The following is a 21,472-nucleotide window of genomic DNA, read 5'->3' as shown; positions in this document are numbered from 1 at the left end:
GAGACCCAGCTGTCTTCTGCATCCCCCGGAAGATCCTCCCTGTGGGTGGTGGGGCCTTCCACAAAGTCAATCCATACGACCACCCAATTTTTCTCCACAAAACTCTAATTTCCCAGGGCTTGGCAGAGCCACCACAGGTGGTGAAGGACATGACCCAGCACTGGCAAAGAGAACTCAGAACAGGGTGAATTGCACATCTGGAGCACACTGTGCTTTGTAGACCAATCTTCTGTGCTTTGGAGAAGAGAGGAGAGGAGAGGAGAGGAGAGGAGAGGAGAGGAGAGGAGAGGAGAGGAGAGGAGAGGAGAGGAGAGGAGAGGAGAGGAGAGGAGAGGAGAGGAGAGGAGAGGAGAGGAGAGAGGAAAAAAGGGAAGCAAGGAGGGAATGAAAGAGAAAGAAAGGAGACAAATCATATTTAGTGCATTTATTCATTTTGAATGAATATTTTTACTTGTTTTGGTGGAGACAGAGAAAGAGAGAGACTTATAAACCTGTAGGAAGGTGCTACACACAATCACCTGCATATTTCATTCACAGACTATCTCTTGTAAAACTTACAAAGTACTTCATTTCACAGAATATTTGGGCTCCTCATGAGCAGCATGGTATGCATCAGCCATGTGTTAGAGCAGTATGGCCCCTGTATGGATTAGCATGCATGGTAACTCATTGCCGTGCAAGTGCAGAGACAGATCGATGTTCACATCTGCCTTAAGCACAGGGCCAGAGAGGTGCCCTGTGCTGGCCCAGGTTGCTCGGGTCTCTGGGCCAGTGGCACAGGCAGCCAGCTGGGTGCTCATGTGGGGCTGGGCTGCTCTAGCTGTTACCCAGTATCAGTCCCCCTTGCTGGGGAGTGGGAGCTGTCGGGTCAGCACCCGCTTAGCTTCTCCACAGGAAAAAAAAAAAAATAATAAAAAAAATTTTGCTTGGTCCTGAACCTAAGGCTGTTGAAATGGGTCTGGCTTGTCCTGCGGACTCAGTCATTCAACACCAGTGAAAGACACACTTTTTCTCATGGTTTGGGTGCACTGCCTGGGCATAGTCTGCCAGGGAGGCCAGGTTTATGTTTACCTCTGCCTGGAGCTAACTTCTAGAGTAAATGCAGTGAACTATACAAGTTACATGCTGGTATTCAAGCCCCAGAATTTGGCTCACACAGAAGCCAAGCAGAGGGGCAGTGCTGACAGCTTAGATTTGAGCTGCATTTGAAGACCAGCAGGATGCGACACTGGAGCAGCCTGGAAGAGTCTGCATTGCTTGTTGTTCGTGGTTCACTGATAGCTTACCAAGCCTTGGTTTCCTGCAAAGTCCCACTCATTCCTATGTACAATGACCTTATTGTCCCAAGCTATAGCATTTTATGCTTTTTTATATGTAGTACAGAGGTGTTCAAAACCTTTTTTTTTTTTTAAAAAAAAAAAAAAGTTTTGCAAAAAACATCAACATTTGAATATTGGTTTTCTTTCAAAATGTTTGAAACAGACATTTTATTACATATATATATATATATTTCCTTCTGAAAGCAGTATTAAATGAGTGATTACCTATATGTTATGCAACAGAAGCACAATTTTAATTACAAAATACACATTTAGTAGCATTTTGATCAGTTTGAAAAAATGGAAAAAGGCACATCTTTCCCCCCCCCCTTTTTTTTTTTTTTTAAGCCATCTTTTTCCCATGGAAAAATGTCATGTTAAAAAATTAGGATCATTTCTAACTTTGCACTAAGCAAGTCACAGCACTTAATTTTTGACCCCCTGGAGGTTTTAAAGTCTCTCTCCCTCTCTTTTATATTTACATTTACTGCTATAGAGCTAAGTGCATTCTTCTGCCTGCCCTCACCCCCCACTCCCGTGAGACAAGGTTGAATTCACAGCCCTGGGATAGCAGTGCCTCTTCTACATCACAGAACACTTCTGCTCAGCAGCCTGTTTCATTTCAGTGAAGGTGGCTTGTGCCTTTTCTTTGATCGCATCCATGTCCATATTCTGAATATTCTGCAACTGTCCCAGGATAGAGTCCTTGTCCTCTTCTTCCACCTGATCTTCTGCCACCATCTTCTGAAGGTCTTCTGGCAAACCCACATCATCTCCAGCCATCTGTATTTGATTCTCATCCAATTCACTCTGATACAAAACAAAATAAAAGCAGTACATGAGAGTATTTCTGCTTCCCCAGGACCTAAAGAGCCTCTTTTTTGTTCGTTTGTTTGGTTGTTTAGTTTGGTTGGTGTGGGTCCTGCCCACAGGGCAGCAGTACCTGGCACACCTTGTTAGGGTGCTCACGACTAGGCTAGTCTTTCCATGAGGCATGCGGCTGTCCCACTGCAGTTACCTCCTTGAGAAGGAAGGTGAACAGCCCAGGCTCTTCTGCCAGCATGCACAAGTTTTGGGCTGCATCTTGATTACCCTTCCCTTCAGCACTGGATGCTTTGGGTTTTGCAATTTTTCTTATATATATGTATGTATGTATGTATGTATATAGGCAAATTAAGATACTACACTTTTAAATAAAAGGCTACTTTGTGCTCCATGTGCATGCCAGGATAGCTGTAGCTGTGAATCTGTAATGCTTTCAGGTAAAAGTAGGCGGTGTGTCAGTCTGTAGAACCCAAGCCAAGATCAGGAAGAAAACCACTGGTATTCCAGTGGCCTGCTGGAAGCTGCCCCGGAGGCAGATATATGCAGGTGCTGAGTGACGGAGGTCAACTTCCTAGAAACTGGCCACTGGAATATCATGGTAGGTGTTAGCTCCTCTTACCTAATATAGAAAGTAAACTCACTTTTTCTGCCATTTCTTTTCAGGCTATTGACAGATTGCTGTTAATCTTCCATCCATTTCATTATATGAAAATAAGTATGGCATTTGATGGCCTGATAGACTACTTTTTTGTTTTCATTACAGCTGGGAAGGTAAAATAAATGACAGTTAAAAACAGCGTGAATCTGAGCTGCTAAATGGCATATATTTTGCTTAAAGTAAAAATAGGTCCTATTTATAATGCAAGCCTAATAGCCACAGGGCTTTATTTGATCAGCTTTACTGCTTTCTACCTTTTGTATTAGGGAATGGATCAGCAAGTAAATTCACCATTTAGATATTTGCATTGAAACATGTTGTAGCAACAGGGCTGTCATGAATAGATTCTTCTGCCCCAGAACTGAATTATCTACCACTATCATGCAATGCCTGACTATCGCCTACAGTTACATAACGAATAGCAGCCCCCCTCCCCGCCCCTCCCAAATCAGGTGCTCTATACACATGTAGGCAATGAGGTCTGCAAAAAACTCGCTCTGCTAAGGTCTACCACAAACCCACAAGTATATCAGCAGCACTTTGTTCAATACTTCAGTTTCATTGAAGTCACACTAGCTGTGAAACTTCTTTTCTACTCCTGCTCTGGAGTTTCAATCTGGAAGGTTGCTATTACTTCTGTGTTTCATATACTTTCTGTTAGGCAGCAATTAAATAACAATAATTAAAAAAAAAAAAAAAAAAAAGATAATGCTCAAACTGTACAAAATTTTATATTAAAACAGAGAGCATTTCATCTGGATACCTGCCATTTTAATAGCTAGACATGCTCAGGAGAATAGACTGGAAAATGGCCTGCAGCAGTTTCAATCGAGAAAGAGTAAGGGAGAGATGAGATTTGGTGATTATCAAAAACTGGTTTCAGCAAGGTTTGACACAGGCCCTGCAGTTTCTGTCTTGGCCATGCCAATGCCAAGTCCCTGTAGCAGCTCACTGTTCTAGCAATGGGACAGTAAATGGCCTTCCCCTTTTAAGACCCTTTGCATTGGCAGAGGGGCATGAAGAAAGCTGCATTAATGCAAATAGGATTTCTGACACAACTGAGGTCTTTCTGGGTTTTCAGTGAACTATAAAAGGAGCCTGCCCAGTTTGAGTGTTTAATATGAAGTATCTTCTACTTAGAACTTCGCACAATACAAAGGTCACACAGTGTAAGAAAACTTAGAATTACTGGAAAAAAGGTCTCCATCTTCACCAGACCATGTCTAAACCTTATCTAGGCCTTTGGTTGGCACTCCAAGTCATGACGAAGAGCAAGGGATGCCTGGCACATAATCAGAGCAATGCTGTAGTGCTGGTAAGTGGGATAATAGGAGGACTTAACAAAAGAAAGGATGGAGTTTTGGTGCACGTCTGAGAAAGCAAAAAGAGACAAGAGAAGGAACTGGTTAAGCAATTAAAAGGGCTGAGATGCAGTAGGCACTAGGCACACTTGCTTCCTGCCCGCCTGTTGAAACACTCTATCAGTGGGGCTATGTCAATTTTTCAAACAATGGCGATTTTGTTCACATTTTGTTGTGGATTCTGATGGATCCTGAGCACAGAAGAACAGGATATTTTGACACAGTTCACACATCAAAGATAAGCATTAATGCTTCATTACATCTCCAAAATGAAGCATGACAGCAGCAAAGGCCTGATATGAATAAGTAGCAATGCTGTCAGCAGGAGGTGTTTTTGAGAGTGAGAGGGGTCTTGGGTTTGCATGAATGAATGAATGCAAGGGTGAATGGAAGGATGTATATGAGCAATGGCTGTGTAGTTTCAGGCTTTTGCAAGAACAAGCAGGCGGGTATGCTTGACTGCATAGCCACTATTTACTGTTACATTTACTTGCACAGCATTATGCTTGTAATAACTATACTTCCCTTTAATCTGATTTCCCCCATTTCTTCTGAAAAATACAGAGAGGTTTATCATGATTGATGCTACTCAATCATGTAGCTAAAATGAGTAAGGAGATCTCTTGACCCTGTTGAATATGGTTTGCTGCCGTCAAATCTGTGGGAGCTAGTAACAATATCCCAATCAGCAGAAGTGTTCTTTATTGATTGTGTAGCAGGAGCAACAGTTTAAGCTTTTAATCCACAAGCAATAGCTATCAGAGGAGTTTTCCTTCTGAAATTCTCCCACATCACAGTACAGGATGATAAAAAGATACTGGGCTACTTATTGAAGAAGTCTTCCTAAGCAGCCGATGACACGTTTTCTTTCCTTTAGAACTGCTTATAATTTATCATCACTGCATGCTAGCATATATTTTGTGGAGAAATGGCCATACAATGCACATGAAGGCAATGTTGGCGAGTTGAATTACTGTTTGGCATGTTTTTGCAGCAATGTCCCCTGTCCTGCTGAAGTCTGAGATGTGATGCATGGCACAGTTTGGGGTTTCAAAGTGATCTCTGACCAAAGATGACTGTATCCAGATGTGGTTGAAAGCAGCAAAATTCTGCCAGAGTCACTGAAATTCCACCTGCTTCTATCCTCTTGATATATAGCCTGGCCTTGAGTAGACTCAATATGAGCCCCAACACAGGAGGGCTGCTCAACAGCAAGCAAAGAAGCCAGCAAGATGCATTGCCTCTTCTTTTTTCTTCTAAAAGTTGTCAGATCTGGTTCTGTTCCTTTGTTGTTTAAATGGAAATGTTACCTTAAATATCTGATTTTACCCAGTGTTGGGGGGTGGGAGGGAGGTTGTTTTGTTGTTGTTGTTTGTTTTTAAGCCTGGTGGAAACAAGCTTTGCTTTCTCACAAGAAGAGATGAGACAGTTTTCCCACAGAATGTTCTTAAAGTCAGGTAAATGCTGCTGCAAGCATCTGCGTACACAGTGAGCATGCAGCTCCAAGCACACACTTTCAGAAGCCCAGAGCAGGAATGCGGTGCCGGAAATGCACAATTATGTCTGTTAGTTGCAGGCAGCAGCTTGGGATCAGAGTGCAAGCAGGGTCTGCAGCTCCCTGCTGTCCCAACATGCACACAGGTGGGGACTGTACCTCGCTCAAAGCCAGGTACGGCTGCAGTAGTGATGGAGGCACTACCCTGCATCAGAATACACCCATCTTGGACCACAGACAGCATCCAGATAGGCAGTGCTAGTGGATAGGACAGGTTGGGGGGGTCTCTGACAAAGCCACACAGAAAGCCCCCCTTCCCTTAGTAAACCTACAGCAGGCTGGATCATCTGTCTCCTCGTGAATTAGCTCTCCTATCTCCATAGTCTCCAGGTCTCTGCAAGTGCTCAGCCACCCTTTTAGGGTCTCTGAGAACACAGAAACAACATCTATTCCTAGCAAATTAAATATACCTCGTGCTGGTCTCTTGCCCCAAGGCCAGCTGGCCTGCAACAACCCATGGCTATGCTATTGAGCTTTTTTGCCCTACAAAACAGGGTGGTCCCATCTAACTCCCTGTTGGGAATGCCTGTCCCAGCTCCCAAACCAGCCCTGGGAACTGCCTGGGAGAGTGCCCAGGCCAAAACTGGGACAGACACTATTCTGACAATTCAGCAGCACAGATGCTGGAGCCTGAGTGCCTGGGAGTATTCTTTGACCCCGATTATGCACCTGGTGCAGTAATGCGGGTCAATGGATCAGACTCGGCCAGATCCATTTTGTTACAGGAGTGATCCAGCTCTGAGTTCTCTGTACAAATGTGGCAGGCAGCTGTAAGCAGAAAACAGGCTGTCTATTTTTATAAAGTCTGTAAGCAAAAGTGATGAAAGCTTACTGACTAATCCCCAGTGGAGCCAAACTGTTTTCCAGCATCACTAAGTGACACGTAATTTTCCTTTTGGTTATCTTCCTGCCATAAAATTTACCTGTGCCTATACACAGAGACCAGTAGATAGGAGAACCCAGACCTGATCCTGTCTCTTGTCCCCTGCAGTGCACCAGCTGTGTACAGAACCAGAGCTCACCGACAACTTGACCTACAAGCAGGAGCCACCACGAGTGATGCAGCATCATGGTGCTGACCTGGCCTCTCCCCGCGAGCCTCTCCTGTGCCATGTCCATGGCCATGCTGGGACCACAGGTAGGGCACCGGGCAGGATGAAGTAGAAGGCAAGAAGTGAATAAAAGGGTTTTTTGTTGGGTAGTGTTTTTGGTTAGTTGGTTCGTTGGTTGGTTTGTTTGTTTTGTTGTTATTGTTTTTAAACACACATTATTACTTGCATCACTATGCATTAACAAGGATTTAGCATATACATTTTTGGATGACACTCCTCTGACCATAAACACAGGTCTTCAGGAAAACCACAGAGGGGATAGTGCGATTTCCAAATTTCAAATAAAAGGATGCTGAAAGCAATTTGTGTTCCCACAGACACAAACTCACCAGGACCATCTTCTTTTCTTGCCTGATCTTCTCTATTGCACTTACTTGTAATTACTGAATCTTTCCTGATTCTGGAAATGAAGTTTCTCAAGTTCCATAGTTAGTGGAGTTGCTCAGTCTAGTCCCACACTACTAGTATTTTAGATGAAAGCCTTCCTCTAAACAAAACTAAACTAGATGAGATCAAATCACTAGCTTGCAAAACATAGCATATGGTGGAACATCTCTTTTCACCCTATCTTAGATACCAGATTTATGCTAAGGTGACCCTGCCCTGCTGTGTGTGTAGAAAGCAGTTTACAAGAAAGCAAGTGGAATGAAATCAGCTGGCATGAATGTTCAAAATGGATGTTCAAACAAGTGGTAAAAATGCACTTTGTTTTGTATGGAGGTGATGCACTGAGTACTCTGCAGAGGCAAAAGTTGTCCACAGACTAAATGTCTCACGGCTAAAAACATCTTTCTGATGACAAACCTAAGTTGACAATTCTGTTAATAGGATTAGGTTCATTAAGGGACTGCTTTCTCTTATAAATCTGTCCCAGATAGCATGGAGTTTTAGATTTTGAACTGAAAAGGGGGCCCTGCTTAGTTCTGAGTTTCATGTTTTCCTTTGCAATGTGTGCTAGTGAATGATACTAGCAATATTCAGAGTTTCTATCCCATAATGCGCTACCTGATATGACTTGCAATTTTCAGAATAACTAATGTAGCTGGTCTATGTTATCACAAGTCTGAGAGCATTTTGCTGGCATAATTTTGTGTCATAGAATTGATTATTTTTTTTTCAGGGACATACGCTACGTATGTAATAATATCTTTTTTTTTTTTCCTGTTTTCATAAATGTTGGTGAAAAGAAAGGAGACCTTCATGCAATAAATGTAGAAGTATTTTCTATAAGTAGAAAAAAAAAAATTGAAAAGAAAATTCTAAATTACTTGAAACCTGAAATCTGCTAAATTACTTGAAACCACTGAAAATCAGAGAAGCAAAGTATATGCTTAATAAATTCTTTGCTGGCTTAGAGCTCCTGTCCTCCCTGAGAGGCAGGTCCTCTGTAGTTGTTACTGAAGCTATGCTTAGTGTGTACCACAGCCAAATCCTGCTGGAGACGGGGCATGATGAGGCAGCAGCGCACTGGTAGGAGGTCAGCCAGGGGCAGCTGCAGAGACCTTAACACCAACCCAGAACTGGAGAGAGCACTGCAGATGGGACACTTCCAAAACCACAGACACCTTGCTCCTCTGGCTTTTATGCGAGAGCTGGGTATGTGGTTATGCCTTTGAAAGAAGCATTTTTTAGGGCCTTACAGAGTGTGAAGAGGATGTGGGGAAAAGCTGTTCAGTAGCTGTCTCAGCACATGCTTCCAAAAAGGAAAACAAAGCATAACAAATCATCTAGTGTGATTTTACTACATGTCCACTATCTAGACTAATGTCTAGAGATTTAGGCCAACAATCCAATCAACCACTTAAAATCTTGTACTTCCCTGTTTTGCATAATTAATCTTTCTGTAATTAAACTCACCCCCAGGATATTTTTTTCCTCTTTCTGTTCTTGTCATTCTGCTGAGTACCTGCAGCCCAGAACAAATGGTATATTGCAGCTGATTAATACAGAATAGCATGGTGGATGCTCCTTATATCCCATGTATGACACTGGTCATGCACAGAGCTAACATATATGCACATTTCTCCAGGCATATCTCTTTCTCTTCTGGCTGGACATTCTGTTCAGAGGGAATCTGAAGATGAGTTATGTTTGGATAGACTTTCCGACGCCAGGCTATAGCTGTGAGCAGCTGCCTACTGCTCCCTAACACACTCCCTGCAGAAACAAAAAATCAGCTTTATTCACACAGCATGTATCCTGCACGTTCCTCGGGCCCTGTGCTGTGTGCAGGCAGCATGCACAGTCTGTCTGTCTGTCTGACTGCCTCATCAGGACTGCCCGGCTGAGCTGAGGCGCTCAGTGGCTTCGGCTCAGCCCAGGCAGGCCCGATGCCCTGCAGACGGCCTGTGCAGCCTGTAGGACGTACGCAGGTCTGGTACCTGCTGGAAACATCAGACTACACAGTGCAGACATGTATGTCTATTTAAAGGGACACTCAGCCATAATACCAAGACCTCTGGGCAGTGAAAAAGAGTAAAGTGTAAGTACAAGTACAAGTACAAGTAAGCGTGTGGCCTTGGGAGCAACCCGCAGAAGGCCAATCATACTTGGATTTAAATGGGGCACTTATATGAGAAGCAATAGGCGTGGCAGAAGTCCTCCATTTTTGAAAATGACAAACTGAATAGCTTCAGATAATTTTAAAAGCCCAATGCCCTTACAGAGAGTTTGTTGATCTGAAATGAGTTTTTATGTAGAACTGTATTCATTTCAAATTTACGTATGAAAGCTTTGTTCAACATTTATACATTTGGAGGGAAGGGTGAGTGGAAGTAGCTTAGGCGAGGCTTTCTCCACAGAATATTTTCCCCTGATTTTTTTTTTTATTGTTTGTTTATTTTTTGTTTGTTTGGTTGGTTGGTTGGTTGGTTTTGGTTGCAAAAAGACAAGTTTTTAAAAGCTAGAGAAAAAAAATATTTTTCACCTCAGATTATGAATGAGGCCTACCAGACTGGTTAAATACAAATGGTGTGATTTTATCTAAGTCACAAGATTCATTCATTTTTCAACCAAATTGCGAAGTTTGCCTTTAGGTTCAAGCAAATAATTGTGATTTCACATAAGAGTGATGTAGTTTTATGAAAATGGCACTAGAGGGCCTTCGACAGCTCAGGGTTAGACACAGCATCTACCGCCTCATAGAAGAAATACATTATTTATAACTGGTGTTTACATTATATAATCACTTTCTGAGCCTAGGTTTCCTGATTTGTTTCCTAATTTGTAATTGTTTCACTGCTAAATCCTTTACTTCTGGCATTTCTGATGTTTTAGTAGGTAATTCTTTAAACAGTACATCAGAGATGGTTGCAAACGTTCTAGTATTTAGTTGTGCTTTCCACAGAAAAAGCATACCTATTTAATTTTATTCCTTACACACTCTAGGATAGTTTTTAAAATTACTCAGTTACATTTGACTTTGATCCCAGTACAGGGATCAGGCCAGGTAATGTGTCTGAGGGGCTAGCAAGCTGAGGCCAAAACTGCAGTAAGGACTGCTTATATCTAATCTAAATCTCCCCTCTTTCAGTTTAAAGCCATTCCCCCTTGTCCTATCCCTACACCCCTGACAAGGAGTCCCTCCCCAACTTCCCTGTGGCCCCCTTTAAGTACTGGAAGGCCACTGTAAGGTCTCCCCGGAGGCTTCTCTTCTCCAGGCTGAACGACCCCAACTCTCTTGGCCTGTCTGCATCGGAGAGGGGCTCCAGTCCTTGATCATCTTTGTGGCCTCCTCTGGACTCACTCGAATACATCCATGTGCTGGGGACCCCAGTGCTGAACACAGTGCTCTAGGTCTGTAGCCGTGCAACCTTGCATTTTTCTTCCTCACTTCAGTAAAACACTTTCCTCTGGTAGACATCAGAAGACATTATTGAAGCTTCAGCCTTGCACAAGCACTTTGCAATGCTTGTGCTTTGACAAAGGTAAAATTGCAGGACTCGGCAGCTCCTGGGAAGGTTTTTCCTTCAGCTTTTCTTTAAGTTGGGTCACCACTAGCCTTGGGGTGACTCAGTGTTCCCTGCTGTTACATGACCTCTGTGATGGCAACCCTGAGCAATCACAAATGAAATACCCTGGGGTATTAATAGTTTATTAGTGGAGAATATTTTGAGTGTGTTGGACTTCCTGTTCATAATTAATCCCATTGCTGCTGCTTAATTAATATAGAAACGGAGAAGTTTCATGGGTAGTTCTCAACCTTGACCAGGGCCATCATCCCAATTAAATGTCTCATCCCAGAACAGAAAGGGCTGGAAAATGTGGGCTACTTACTGCTAGAATATTGTAATTACACTGGTATAATAAGAAAAATTCTATCTACCTGGGCTCAAAATCAATGAAGAATATGGGTTCTTAATTTTCTTGAAATTCCTTGGAGTTTATCACCTGAATACCTTTGCAGTTATGCATCACAGAGCAAGAACATAGGACTTTAGTTAAACACAACTGAGTTCATCCCATTTGGAAGCTGAGTGACATGACAAGGGCCACCAAAACACAGAGAAATCCATATCTTCATGTGACTGATGGACCAGCAAGCCCCAAAATCTGCTGACTGCAGGAGAGGCAAAAAAAAAACAAAACAAACAAACAAAAAACAAACAAACAAACAAAAAACAACAACAACAACAACACAGAGACCACACAGATCACAAGGTCATAACAATATTTGTGAAGGTAAAAGCAAACAGGGAAATCCAGGCAACAGCCAGGAGGCATTTTCAGGAAGCATTTGCTCAAATGACAAAATTTCAGTAAGTCACTGAAGTTGTATTTCACATAACTGTACCTGAAGCACATCTTAACGAAGCTGGAAGAATAAATCTCTTAAGAAATCCTTTGCAAGCATTGAAAGGGTAACCAGGCTAAGAGCAGTTTAATAGCATATAAACCACTAGTGCTCAGGCTCAGTAATTCCTGGGAGAACTCACATGACTTTTTAACAATAGGGGAATAAGCAGGCTACACAAACTTGAGTCTGCAAAGCCCTTCCAGAAGTGACCTTTACTCAGTGCCACTGCACAGGCCCGAGCCCAGGGAGAGACGCAGCCTGGGGTCAGCAGAGGGAAGGCTGCCTGCAGGGCAGCAGGCTGCAGGAGTGCAGCCACTGCTGTTTGTGTCAGGACGAACCCAGGGAAGGGAGTGCTTCCTGAGCTTCCCCCATTTACCCAGTGAATCTGCCAGGCCAACAAGAGCAGCTGGAGAAGCTGTGTCATGGGCACCTCATGCAGAGCTGCAGTGCTTGCTAGGCTGAACCATAGATGAGAAACCAGAGCATAGAATGAATAAATGTTATGCATGTGCATTGTAGAGAAATTCAGTAAACTCAAGACACAAATATTCTTCTCCCTCCTTGTAAGAGTCCAAACTACACAGTCTCTGGGAACTATTTGTAACACTGCTTAAGACAGCATTGATTCAAGCAAAGACAAACTTCCTTGTTCTCCAGGAGACATCGAAGCCTTTTGGTGCATTGATTTCCTCACTGCAGTGCTCTACAGTGCCTGATAAACAAGGCCAAAAGTTGCAAGGCCATTCAAATCTTCTGCTGTTCACTGTCCTGTCAGTAAGACTTGAGATCACAACCTGCACTCTCCTCTTAAAACCAAGCTGGCAATGAGCCCAGAAATTTAGGACACCCCAGCGTCTCACTAAGTTCAGGTTCAAGCTCAAGTTTGTGAGCATAGAGTGAAAGATGGGATTGTTCTGCTAATTCCAGCTAAAGCAGAGTATAAATTATTTATTTTTATAGTAATAGAAAGTGTTCTTAAGCTTTCATTTGTGCTTACTGCTATTTTAGTAATAGGTAGTAATGGTAATGGAAGGATGGTTGGACTAGATGATCCTGTGGGTCCTTTCCAACCTTGTGTTTCTATGATTCTTTCTATAAGAACCAGTGTTTTATGGATTAGGGGTGGAATGCTTCTCGCCTAACTTCAGCTAGTCTAACGTAGCAATGTGACCCCTTCTGTGGGAGGCATGCATGGAGGTGAGCCAACTCCACCTTAAACACCTATCTGGAGGTTTGGCTAGATGAGGTTTCATGCTCGTTTCTTTCCATTGATGACAGAGTCCCTGAGTGGCTGTATTGCATCAAGTGCTAATTTTTTTAGCAGCTAAGTGTACATATGATGGATTCTTCACCTTCCTCCTTTTTAATTAACCAGCAAAACAATGAGAAATACTGACCAGAAAATAAACAGTAACGACTCAGAGCTGGCAGGCAAGTAACAGTAATATTAGCAAGCTCCAAAACTGCTAAGAAGAAAATGCTTCCTTGGGGGATATAAATTAAATTTTTAAAAACACTAACATTTCCTGGCAGTAGCAGTTCTGAGCAAACACTGTTCCATACTACTGCTTTCCTGCCTGTTGAAGAAGCCTATGAAATAAACATAAAAACAATCTTTCAAAGCACAGAATCACGAGTTATTTTCTCTGTGTTGGAGCAAACAGTGCAGCGTACTCTGGATAAAATGGAAAAGCATAACTAATGGACAACACCCGCATGCCAAAAAACACTTGGTTGAACTAACTCATAGGCTTTCAATTCTGTGGCCCAGAGAACAATCTCAAATTTTAGGGAGTCCCTAAGTGCATGGTAGTAATTTGCACACATGAGTCTTCAGTTACTTCTTCAAAATGAATGGGAACTAAATGTAACTTCAACTTTACAGATGTTTGAGTAGAGTACCATTAAATGCTTCAGGATGACAGGGAGATATTGCATGAATTGGAAAACAATGATCCTTGTCCTTTGGGGAAAAAAAAAAAAAAAAAAAAAAAAAAAAAAAAAAACAATGGGGGGGGTATTTCATATTTTCACTGTATATTCAAAGGAATTTAGACAACAAAAGTCAGAGCTTAGGGCACAGGGATGGGATTCATCTAATCTAACAACTACGAACAACTGTAAGAAAACAGGTATCTAACCTAACATCAGCACTCAGGCTTCCACTAGTGATTGAAACTTTCTGTGGAATACTTTTGATTTCATCTGATGTTTAGAAATAGTGTATTATTGTTCTCTATTTACTTCCTTTACAGTGGTCATGAATTGACACATCTCCATTGCATCCCCTCACAGGCACGTTTAACCGATGCTTGTGCCAAGGCCATCCGAAACTGCAGATTGCTTTTGTTGTTCTCCTATCATTTTAAGACAGAGTGATTAAAATTGCATTCCAGTTTCAAGTTGTTAAAGACTGCTGATGTAACCTAATAATGTTTTCTGATTTTGGTGTCAATCCCTTTCCTAATGATTCTTGAAATTTCTATTTCCCCTTGGACACCAGTGAGGACTCCTCTGATGTTTTCTGTGACTCATTTGCAATGACTTTGAGATCTCTTTCTTGACTGGTAGCAGTTCATTTGAAACCACCCATCCATAACATGCAGAGATAGGGCGGGTTTTTCTTCTTTCACTACTCTTGCAGTGCACCTCATGCAGCGTTTCACTGCCCATTCACTCACTATCATTATCGTTTCCTGTAACTGCTTAAGCAAGTTTTAATTTCAACACCCTTAACACTTCTGTACATTGAACTCCCCCAGCTAATTACTGAATATGTTAAACAGCTCAGATTTTTCGCAAAAATCTTATTGCTTACCCTCTCCATTGTGAGGACTCATCATTACTGTCCTTTTTCTCCTAGCTTTTAAATATTTAGTACTTCATGGACCTTCCTTCCCGTTCTACTACAGTTTGTTTTTTTTCAAAGAGCCTCTGGGGAAGGAATTTGACCAAAGGTGTTTTTTTTTTTTAATCTAAAACTAATCATTTTCACCTTTATAATTAGTCATCTCATCAGAGCATGGTGATCAATTTGAAAGGTTGGGCTGTCTGATATAAAGGTCTTTTTACTCTTCTTCCCATCACATGATTTTTGTCCATATATCTGTTAGCTATCTTTGGTAGTTTTCCCCGTTTTCCCCACATTTCCTTTAAATAAGTCAGTTACTGATTTATTTTCCCATCTATATCTTATGGAGACTTTTTTTTTTTTTTTTTTTTTGAAAACATGTTCACATTTGCCATCTTCTGAGATTCAATGGCAGACAGAGTACCTCGGTAAGTATGGCCATTCATAATCTGAAAGTCCTTTACCACTCTTGGCTAAATACCCCATGGCCCTGGAGTACTGTGCATGGTGTAACAACCTCCTCTGACAACCCTGAGTGGAGAAAATTCCTCTGATTCACTCCCACAGAAGAGACTGACTGACTGTTCGCAACCTAAGTTGCCACCTGGGCTTTCTGCCACGACCCAGAAGTTATCACGGCTGCTTCCTGCTTTTAACAAACCTCCACATTTCAGTTGTTTGCAGCTTCTGATGTCTACCTCTATATATTTGTTATGTTTTGTTTTGTTTTCTGGGAATACATTGCAAAATAAGGCAGCAATAAGGAAAAGCAGCACTAAAGAAATAAAGAATGGACCGTTTGCCCTACTTGAAAGACGATAATACAAATGAGCACTCAGAAGTTTGGAGAGTTCAAGTGTACAGCTTGTAGAAGAGTTTTCAGTAGTTTTGCTTATTTACTTTCTGGTTTATTATTGTATTTTTTTTTTTATTTAACTGGTGTATGTTGCTGATTTAAGAACATAAGTACTAGCTGCAAGGCTCAGTCAGACCAGATGTCCAGCTTGCCAGGTCTCCTATTTCAGATCTGACATTACAGAGATTACTACAAGAATCTTTCTATTTAATTCATCTACTGAGAAGGAAAAAAGGGGTCTAAAACCAGCAGTCACTAGGAAAATCCATAGCTGTGGCCACCTTGGCTTCTGTACTGAGCTGCAGCAAGGATCTTGCTAACGAAGGCAGTTGGCTGCTTTCGGAGTTCTGCACGGGCGCTGTCTGCTCTAAAAACAGCCACTGAGGTAGGTGAAGTCACAAACTACAGGCTTACCTTAGGGAGTCTGTACTTTTCTCTCAGATGAACCCTCAGACAGGCTCTCTCTGCCTTTTTCTGTGCAAAGGCTGCATCTCTTTCCATCCTGGAAATCAGAAAGAAAAAGAAAAAAAAATAAAAAAGGGGAAAAAAAAAAAAGGTTCTTCAAGATACTGATGAAATACTGTCTGTTACAATGGCAGAAGTTATTCCTGAAGTCATGTAACTTGCTCACAGGCACAAAAAGAGTGATAACAACAAAGTGATGCTCAGGGGCTCAAATTCCTGAATCCCAAGCTTGCTCTCAGTGCACCTCCCTTAAGTACTATGAAGAATGAAATACTGCTTGTCTGGAGTTTGTGTCAGTACAGGCTGTTATTGCTCGCTGTAGCAATTCTAATACACAAAGCAGAAAATTTATGCTTGTTCCTTGTTTATCCCACCACGTGCACTCACAGTGATGGCAATGTTCCTGTTCTGCAAGCAGGACATTCTTCTAGCTTGGAAACCCATGGTAGAATGTTTTGCTAGGTCAGACCAAAAACTTCACCTATCCTAGAGTCCTGTCTACAACAGTGGACAGTGGCAGACAAACACAGAATTTAAGAGCAGGATAGGCATCCTGTATCATAACCGTCCAGCTTCCTAAATGCATTACTTTAGGGACTGCTGGAGCTGGAAATTGGCCCTACATCATCTTCAATAGCTTTGGATGGCTTTTGTCATCTGTAAATTTTCCCAGTCCTTTCTTAATCATTTATTGCTCCAGAGCATCCTATAACAACTGACTCCACAGCTTCTCTCTGTGGAAAAGTGCTTCTTTTGCCTGTGATTTTATAAAATGCTTTAATTCAATTTAAAGATTCTTCATAAAAATTCTTTGTTAGATTACTTAGATATTTATTTCAAAATGTGTGTTGTCAAAGATGATTTCTGGTAATATTTGATTTTTATTTTTATTTTTATTTTTTTTTTCAGAAGAAGCTTCATAGAAATTCTCAGGCAAAATTGTTTTGTTCCAGTATAGATATTTTATCATGTTGAAAATTTGTCACATTGGAATGAAATATTACCTTTCCTCTGCTTCCACAAAAGAGTTTTTGCATCACTCTTCCTCTCTCTCATTTTTTAAAAGAACTAGTTCACATCAACTGCAAGCCATCTTAAACTTCTTTCATCCAGTAATAGATGGGATGATTGGGAAAAGGGTTCTTTTTTGCACTTCCTGCACATTTTTGCCTTCTTTCTCAACCTTCCTCTTCTCCTGCCCATTCCTTCTCCACAGGAGCCCGTACTGGCCCAGGCTGGTGTCGGGATATGTTCCCACAGGGTAGTGCTCCCTGCGATGTTACAGATCCCTTTGGGTGCTCTGTGAGGCTCAGGGGAAGGAGGTGGTTTTCTATTTAGGTAGATCTGAGCTTTTCACTTGTTCTGGCATCACAGGAAGACTTGGCAATCTTCCACCATTGCCTGGGCCCTGATCTTACACCCTGTTGTTCTGGAGGATTTAGTTATTCCCAGGAATGTGAAGATTTGTGGCTACAGGAAGCAGATATAAGGGTTGTTGCATGACAGCCAGGAGTTGATGTACAGCACAAACTGGTGCCCCCCCCCCCCCCCCCCCCCCCCTTGCTTTTAAACTCTTGTGATGCTGGAGACAAACTCTAGAACCATGCTGGAAACTGCTGGCACAAGCCAGCTGTTTGTCTCTGCACTTTGCTGAGAAACAGCAGTCCTTGAATTTTTGTGGGTTAGTCACAAAACAAAACAAAACAAAACAAAACAAACAACAACAAAAAAGACAGGACACTCATGTATCAAGGTGCCTGAGTATGACTCCAGCAAGGCACTTTACATCCCTGACCTCCACTCTGTACAGCTGAAAGCTGGGTAAAATCCAGACAGCCCTTGAGCAGATGTTCTGCCTGTGCCGAAGATTTCTGACACACATTTACATAACCACACAGCATGTGCTATCCTCAGCCACATCTTCTCTCTGAAAGTACTGCAGATGTTCCTACTGTAGTTCCAAATTGTACTTTCAGAAGTGCTCCTGCAGTGACTCCTCAATACATTTCTGTATGTAATGGACATGCCACACTTGAAAACTTCATACAAGTAATAGTTTTTCCTGCATTCTTCCCATTCCAGGAATCCTGGTTTGACTTTCTCTCTTTCAAATATCCTGTGACAAAAAGACATAGCAAAAAATTCTGCATTTTATTCAAAAATGAGTATTACCCACTCAAGGTTTTATGATAGAAACAGCTGCTGCTAAATACAGACCTGGATACCTCAAATTCCGTCAGTCATTAGCCTTTCACCTATAATCATCTTACGTGAAGGATTTACACAACCATTATGTAATTGATCATTAGAAGAACAGATGCACCTGAGATTTAAAAGTCAATTGTTTTCTTATAAAGAAAGCAATTATAAATTATGCATGATTTGACTTACACTAAAAGTCCTTTATTTTACTTCTGTTTTGATATTGGAACATAACAAGTGGTGAAGATTATAACTACAGAAAAAAAAATTACATTAATGACATTTAATCATCTGAAAAGTTCTGCTTTATTCAAGTAGATTTTAGGAAAAGTAACTAAAAATGCAACTAGAAGAAATAACCATCTTAAAACTTATGTCTAGATAGATATTAGCTGTTTTACATAGCACTCATTACTTTTTCTGTGTCTGCCATGATAAACATGGACCAAGAAAGAATTATACATGTAAAGTGTACTACACATAGAGTTCTAGGAGAGCAAATCATATGGATTTTAAAATCAACTACTACAATATAACCACCTTTGTACATGTGAAAGAAGTGTTATATATAAGGCAACTCCAATTAAGGATTAATCCAACACATCAAGCTGTGGTGAGAGCAGGAGAGTGTAGGAAAGAGTTGTAGGATGAGGGGGGAGAAGGGGGAATACAATAGTTTATCATTTACAGTTGGTGAAGTTTTATTTTGGAAAGCTTCTCCAAAAAAGGCTTTTCTGCTAAAAAAAAAAATATATATATATATATATATGTTTGGAGCCCTAACCCTAGGAATGTCTGTCTTCTTCTTGGGTTATTTTTACCTGCACAAAGTCACAAAGAATCAGCCCCATAATGGTAATAAGCATCAGGTACTCACTTCTCCTCAACCACTTGCTTTTGATATTCCTCATACTCCTCTCTGGTCATTCCTGCAGCGGCTGCTGGGTCAGAAGGAGTGCTTTCTTCCTTGTTTTCTTCCCCTCCGCCTCCAAGTCCCAAATTCTTTACCTGGTTGCTCAACATACTTTTCATTAGGAAGGCCATCCTCTCCTCAATAAAAAAAAAAAAAAAAAAAAAAAAAAGAGCTACAAGAAAACAACTACAAGAAAGCCAAGCCAAACAAAAAAATGTTTTCAAAACTGACAGTCATAAGAGAGTTTCTACAGCCACAGCAGCTCTTCAAGGGCACAGCACTAGTGAAACGTGAATGCCAACACCAGTTTGTCAGCCATAATCTGGATTAAAGAGTGAACTCCTTAATATCTAGAGGCAGATGGTTCAGATTACTCAAAAAAAAATCATTAGATGCAGCTACCTACTTTTTATATTAATACCGTAAGCTAATTATATATATATGTGTGTATATATATATATAAAAATTATTGTGTGCAACATCCCTTTGACATCTTCCATCTCAAAACTCTCACAAAGACCAAAAAATTTTCCAAGGAAACAATCAATGTGAAATAAAAGCCTGGTTGACTAAATGGCTATAATAAAACTGCAAATTCTGGGCTACTGAGCAGAAAATCCTTTGAGGTTTACACAGTCCAATGAGATTTGAAAACTGGAATTCTTCATTAAGAAAAAAAAAAAAATCATTTTTATCCAGTAATATGTTATCACATTGGACAGAAAGTACATGGAATTTTAATTCCCTTTTCATATGATTTGTTTGTCTCACAGATGAATGGGGCATTACTGTCATCATTACTTTTTTTCTTTTGAAGGGAATCACATTGTGTTTTCTTAGTGTTCATTCCTTGTGGTTTATTTCACTCTTCCCTAGGCTCTATCCAATTAGATCACCACCTTGACTGGTGCTGCATAGAATAAAGGAGAAATAAATCTTACTGAGCTATTATTTGTGGGCTGCTGGTGCTAGGTTTCTAATCTGTCAAACTTTTGTTCACATCGTTAGCTTCATCAGGTTTATTCAGCTGAAGATTTGCAAGATCTGCTACCTAAATCATAGGCTATTTGACTACCTACTAAGTCTCAAATGTTCATGATTTGGAGTTTTGAATATTTATTGTACTTCGACTAGCTGCATGTGGCATAATGAAATATCCTGTCGTCTTGATTATCTAAGTGGTTCTCCTAGCACTCTCATAATTTCACTGAGAGATGGGAGGATTTCTAGTTTGCCTAATGCCTTAATCTGCATTAGAGCCTTTCTAATTAAAGCAGACCTGTTACTATTTTAAAATGGAAAAAGAAAAAAAAAATACCAGGACCTTCTGTAATCCTGAATTATTAGTGATTAAACAAGAACCTTTGAATTTATTTTTGAAACAGAGTATCACTCAGCAGCAAGAACTCAAAATCACAACAAAATTTCTTTGATAGAATATCTATACCTATGAAACAGTTGCGTTTTTTTTTTTTTTTTAATCAAAATTGATTTTGATAATCACTCTGCACTTTCAGAGCTATGCATAAATTGCATAAGTTTAAATTGCATAAGAAGTTTAAGATCAGATAAAAGTACCTTTTGATTGTTAGCGTGTTCTCTGAGCTTTGACAGCCATTTGATTGTTAGAATGCTGGCCCACAACATCACCACTTAGTGCCAACTGCTTCTCAAGTCCTCTTGAAGTGTTTGGCTCATCTGTATCAAAAGCTCCAACAGGAGCAATGCATTTGCACAGTGCGCTCAAAAATGTGACATGCAGCACTGCTTTCAATTAATAGGTTTCAGAGACTTCTGTTATTCTTTGAGCTACTGGTCTTTACTGAGGAGAACTTTCCCTGACTTCAGTCACTACAGAAATATTGCTGGTACCCCTTTCTGCCTAAAAGAGAAAGGAGAGGAAGGTTGCATAAGATGCATTCACACAATGAGAGACTGAGAAGGCAAGAAAGCTGAAAACTGTCTTGGAAAGTGGTTGCTATGAACCTGAGATCTTGCCCTCCAGGTCTTGACATAGGTCTCATAAACCAAAGAGCAAAAGGGTTTCTAATGTCTGATTTGAAATGGAAGAAACAGACAAGTACTTTGAAAGTTATTGACCCTACTGGCACTGGAAACCCTACGAAACACAGACTAGCTGTGAAACTTTGTAAGACTAAATAAAACTAACTAGTGAACTGCTGACTTCATTATGGATTCAGCAAATAATAAACACTCGGTCCAATAAGGAACACGTTGCTCGCAGTGCTACCTAGTTACCTACCCTGGGTGTCAAGGACTGGAATCTCCAAAGTAATTCCTGCTCTTGAGAGGTGCTGTAACCACTGCCTGTACCGGTTACAAACCACTTACAACTTTTTGTTGATTACAGGAATCACAGATTTAATAGAAGCATACAGTCGGCTGCTTATTAAGTACTGGTGTTGCTACTTCCTTGGCTTTAAATCAATGACCTTCCCCTATAACTTAAACAAAAACTTAATTAAAGGCTTATTTCCAGTGTTATCTGAACTGGACAATGTGAAAAGAAAAAAAGCCCAAGTTCTGCATCTAAAGAACA

At 40.9% G+C, this 21,472-nt stretch overlaps 1 protein-coding gene and 1 long non-coding RNA gene across 5 annotated transcripts in view; one reads left to right on the top strand and one right to left on the bottom strand.

The window, feature by feature from the left end:
- The window catches only part of LOC106018282 (uncharacterized), a 43,654-nt gene that overhangs the window by 5,995 nt on the left and 16,187 nt on the right, over positions 1 to 21,472 (top strand). For all 4 annotated transcript variants that reach the window (XR_011805752.1, XR_011805751.1, XR_011805750.1 and 1 more), the window contains one exon: positions 6,710 to 6,856. This is a non-coding gene — a long non-coding RNA (uncharacterized lncRNA). The remainder of the gene's footprint in view (positions 1 to 6,709; positions 6,857 to 21,472) is intronic.
- Positions 339 to 19,043, bottom strand: CPLX4 (complexin 4). The gene is made up of 3 exons (XM_021275045.4): positions 18,877 to 19,043; positions 15,747 to 15,834; positions 339 to 2,129 (listed from the first exon to the last, which is right to left on the bottom strand). Exons 1-3 carry the CDS (start codon positions 19,041 to 19,043, stop codon positions 1,902 to 1,904), a joined length of 483 nt encoding a protein of 160 aa, XP_021130720.1. The 3' UTR covers positions 339 to 1,901.

Source organism: Anas platyrhynchos, chromosome Z, assembly GCF_047663525.1.
Source record: "Anas platyrhynchos isolate ZD024472 breed Pekin duck chromosome Z, IASCAAS_PekinDuck_T2T, whole genome shotgun sequence".
Classification (NCBI taxonomy): Eukaryota; Metazoa; Chordata; class Aves; order Anseriformes; family Anatidae; genus Anas; species Anas platyrhynchos.
The sequence above is the reverse complement of the archived record's forward strand: the minus strand, read 5'-3'. Positions and strand labels throughout refer to the sequence as shown.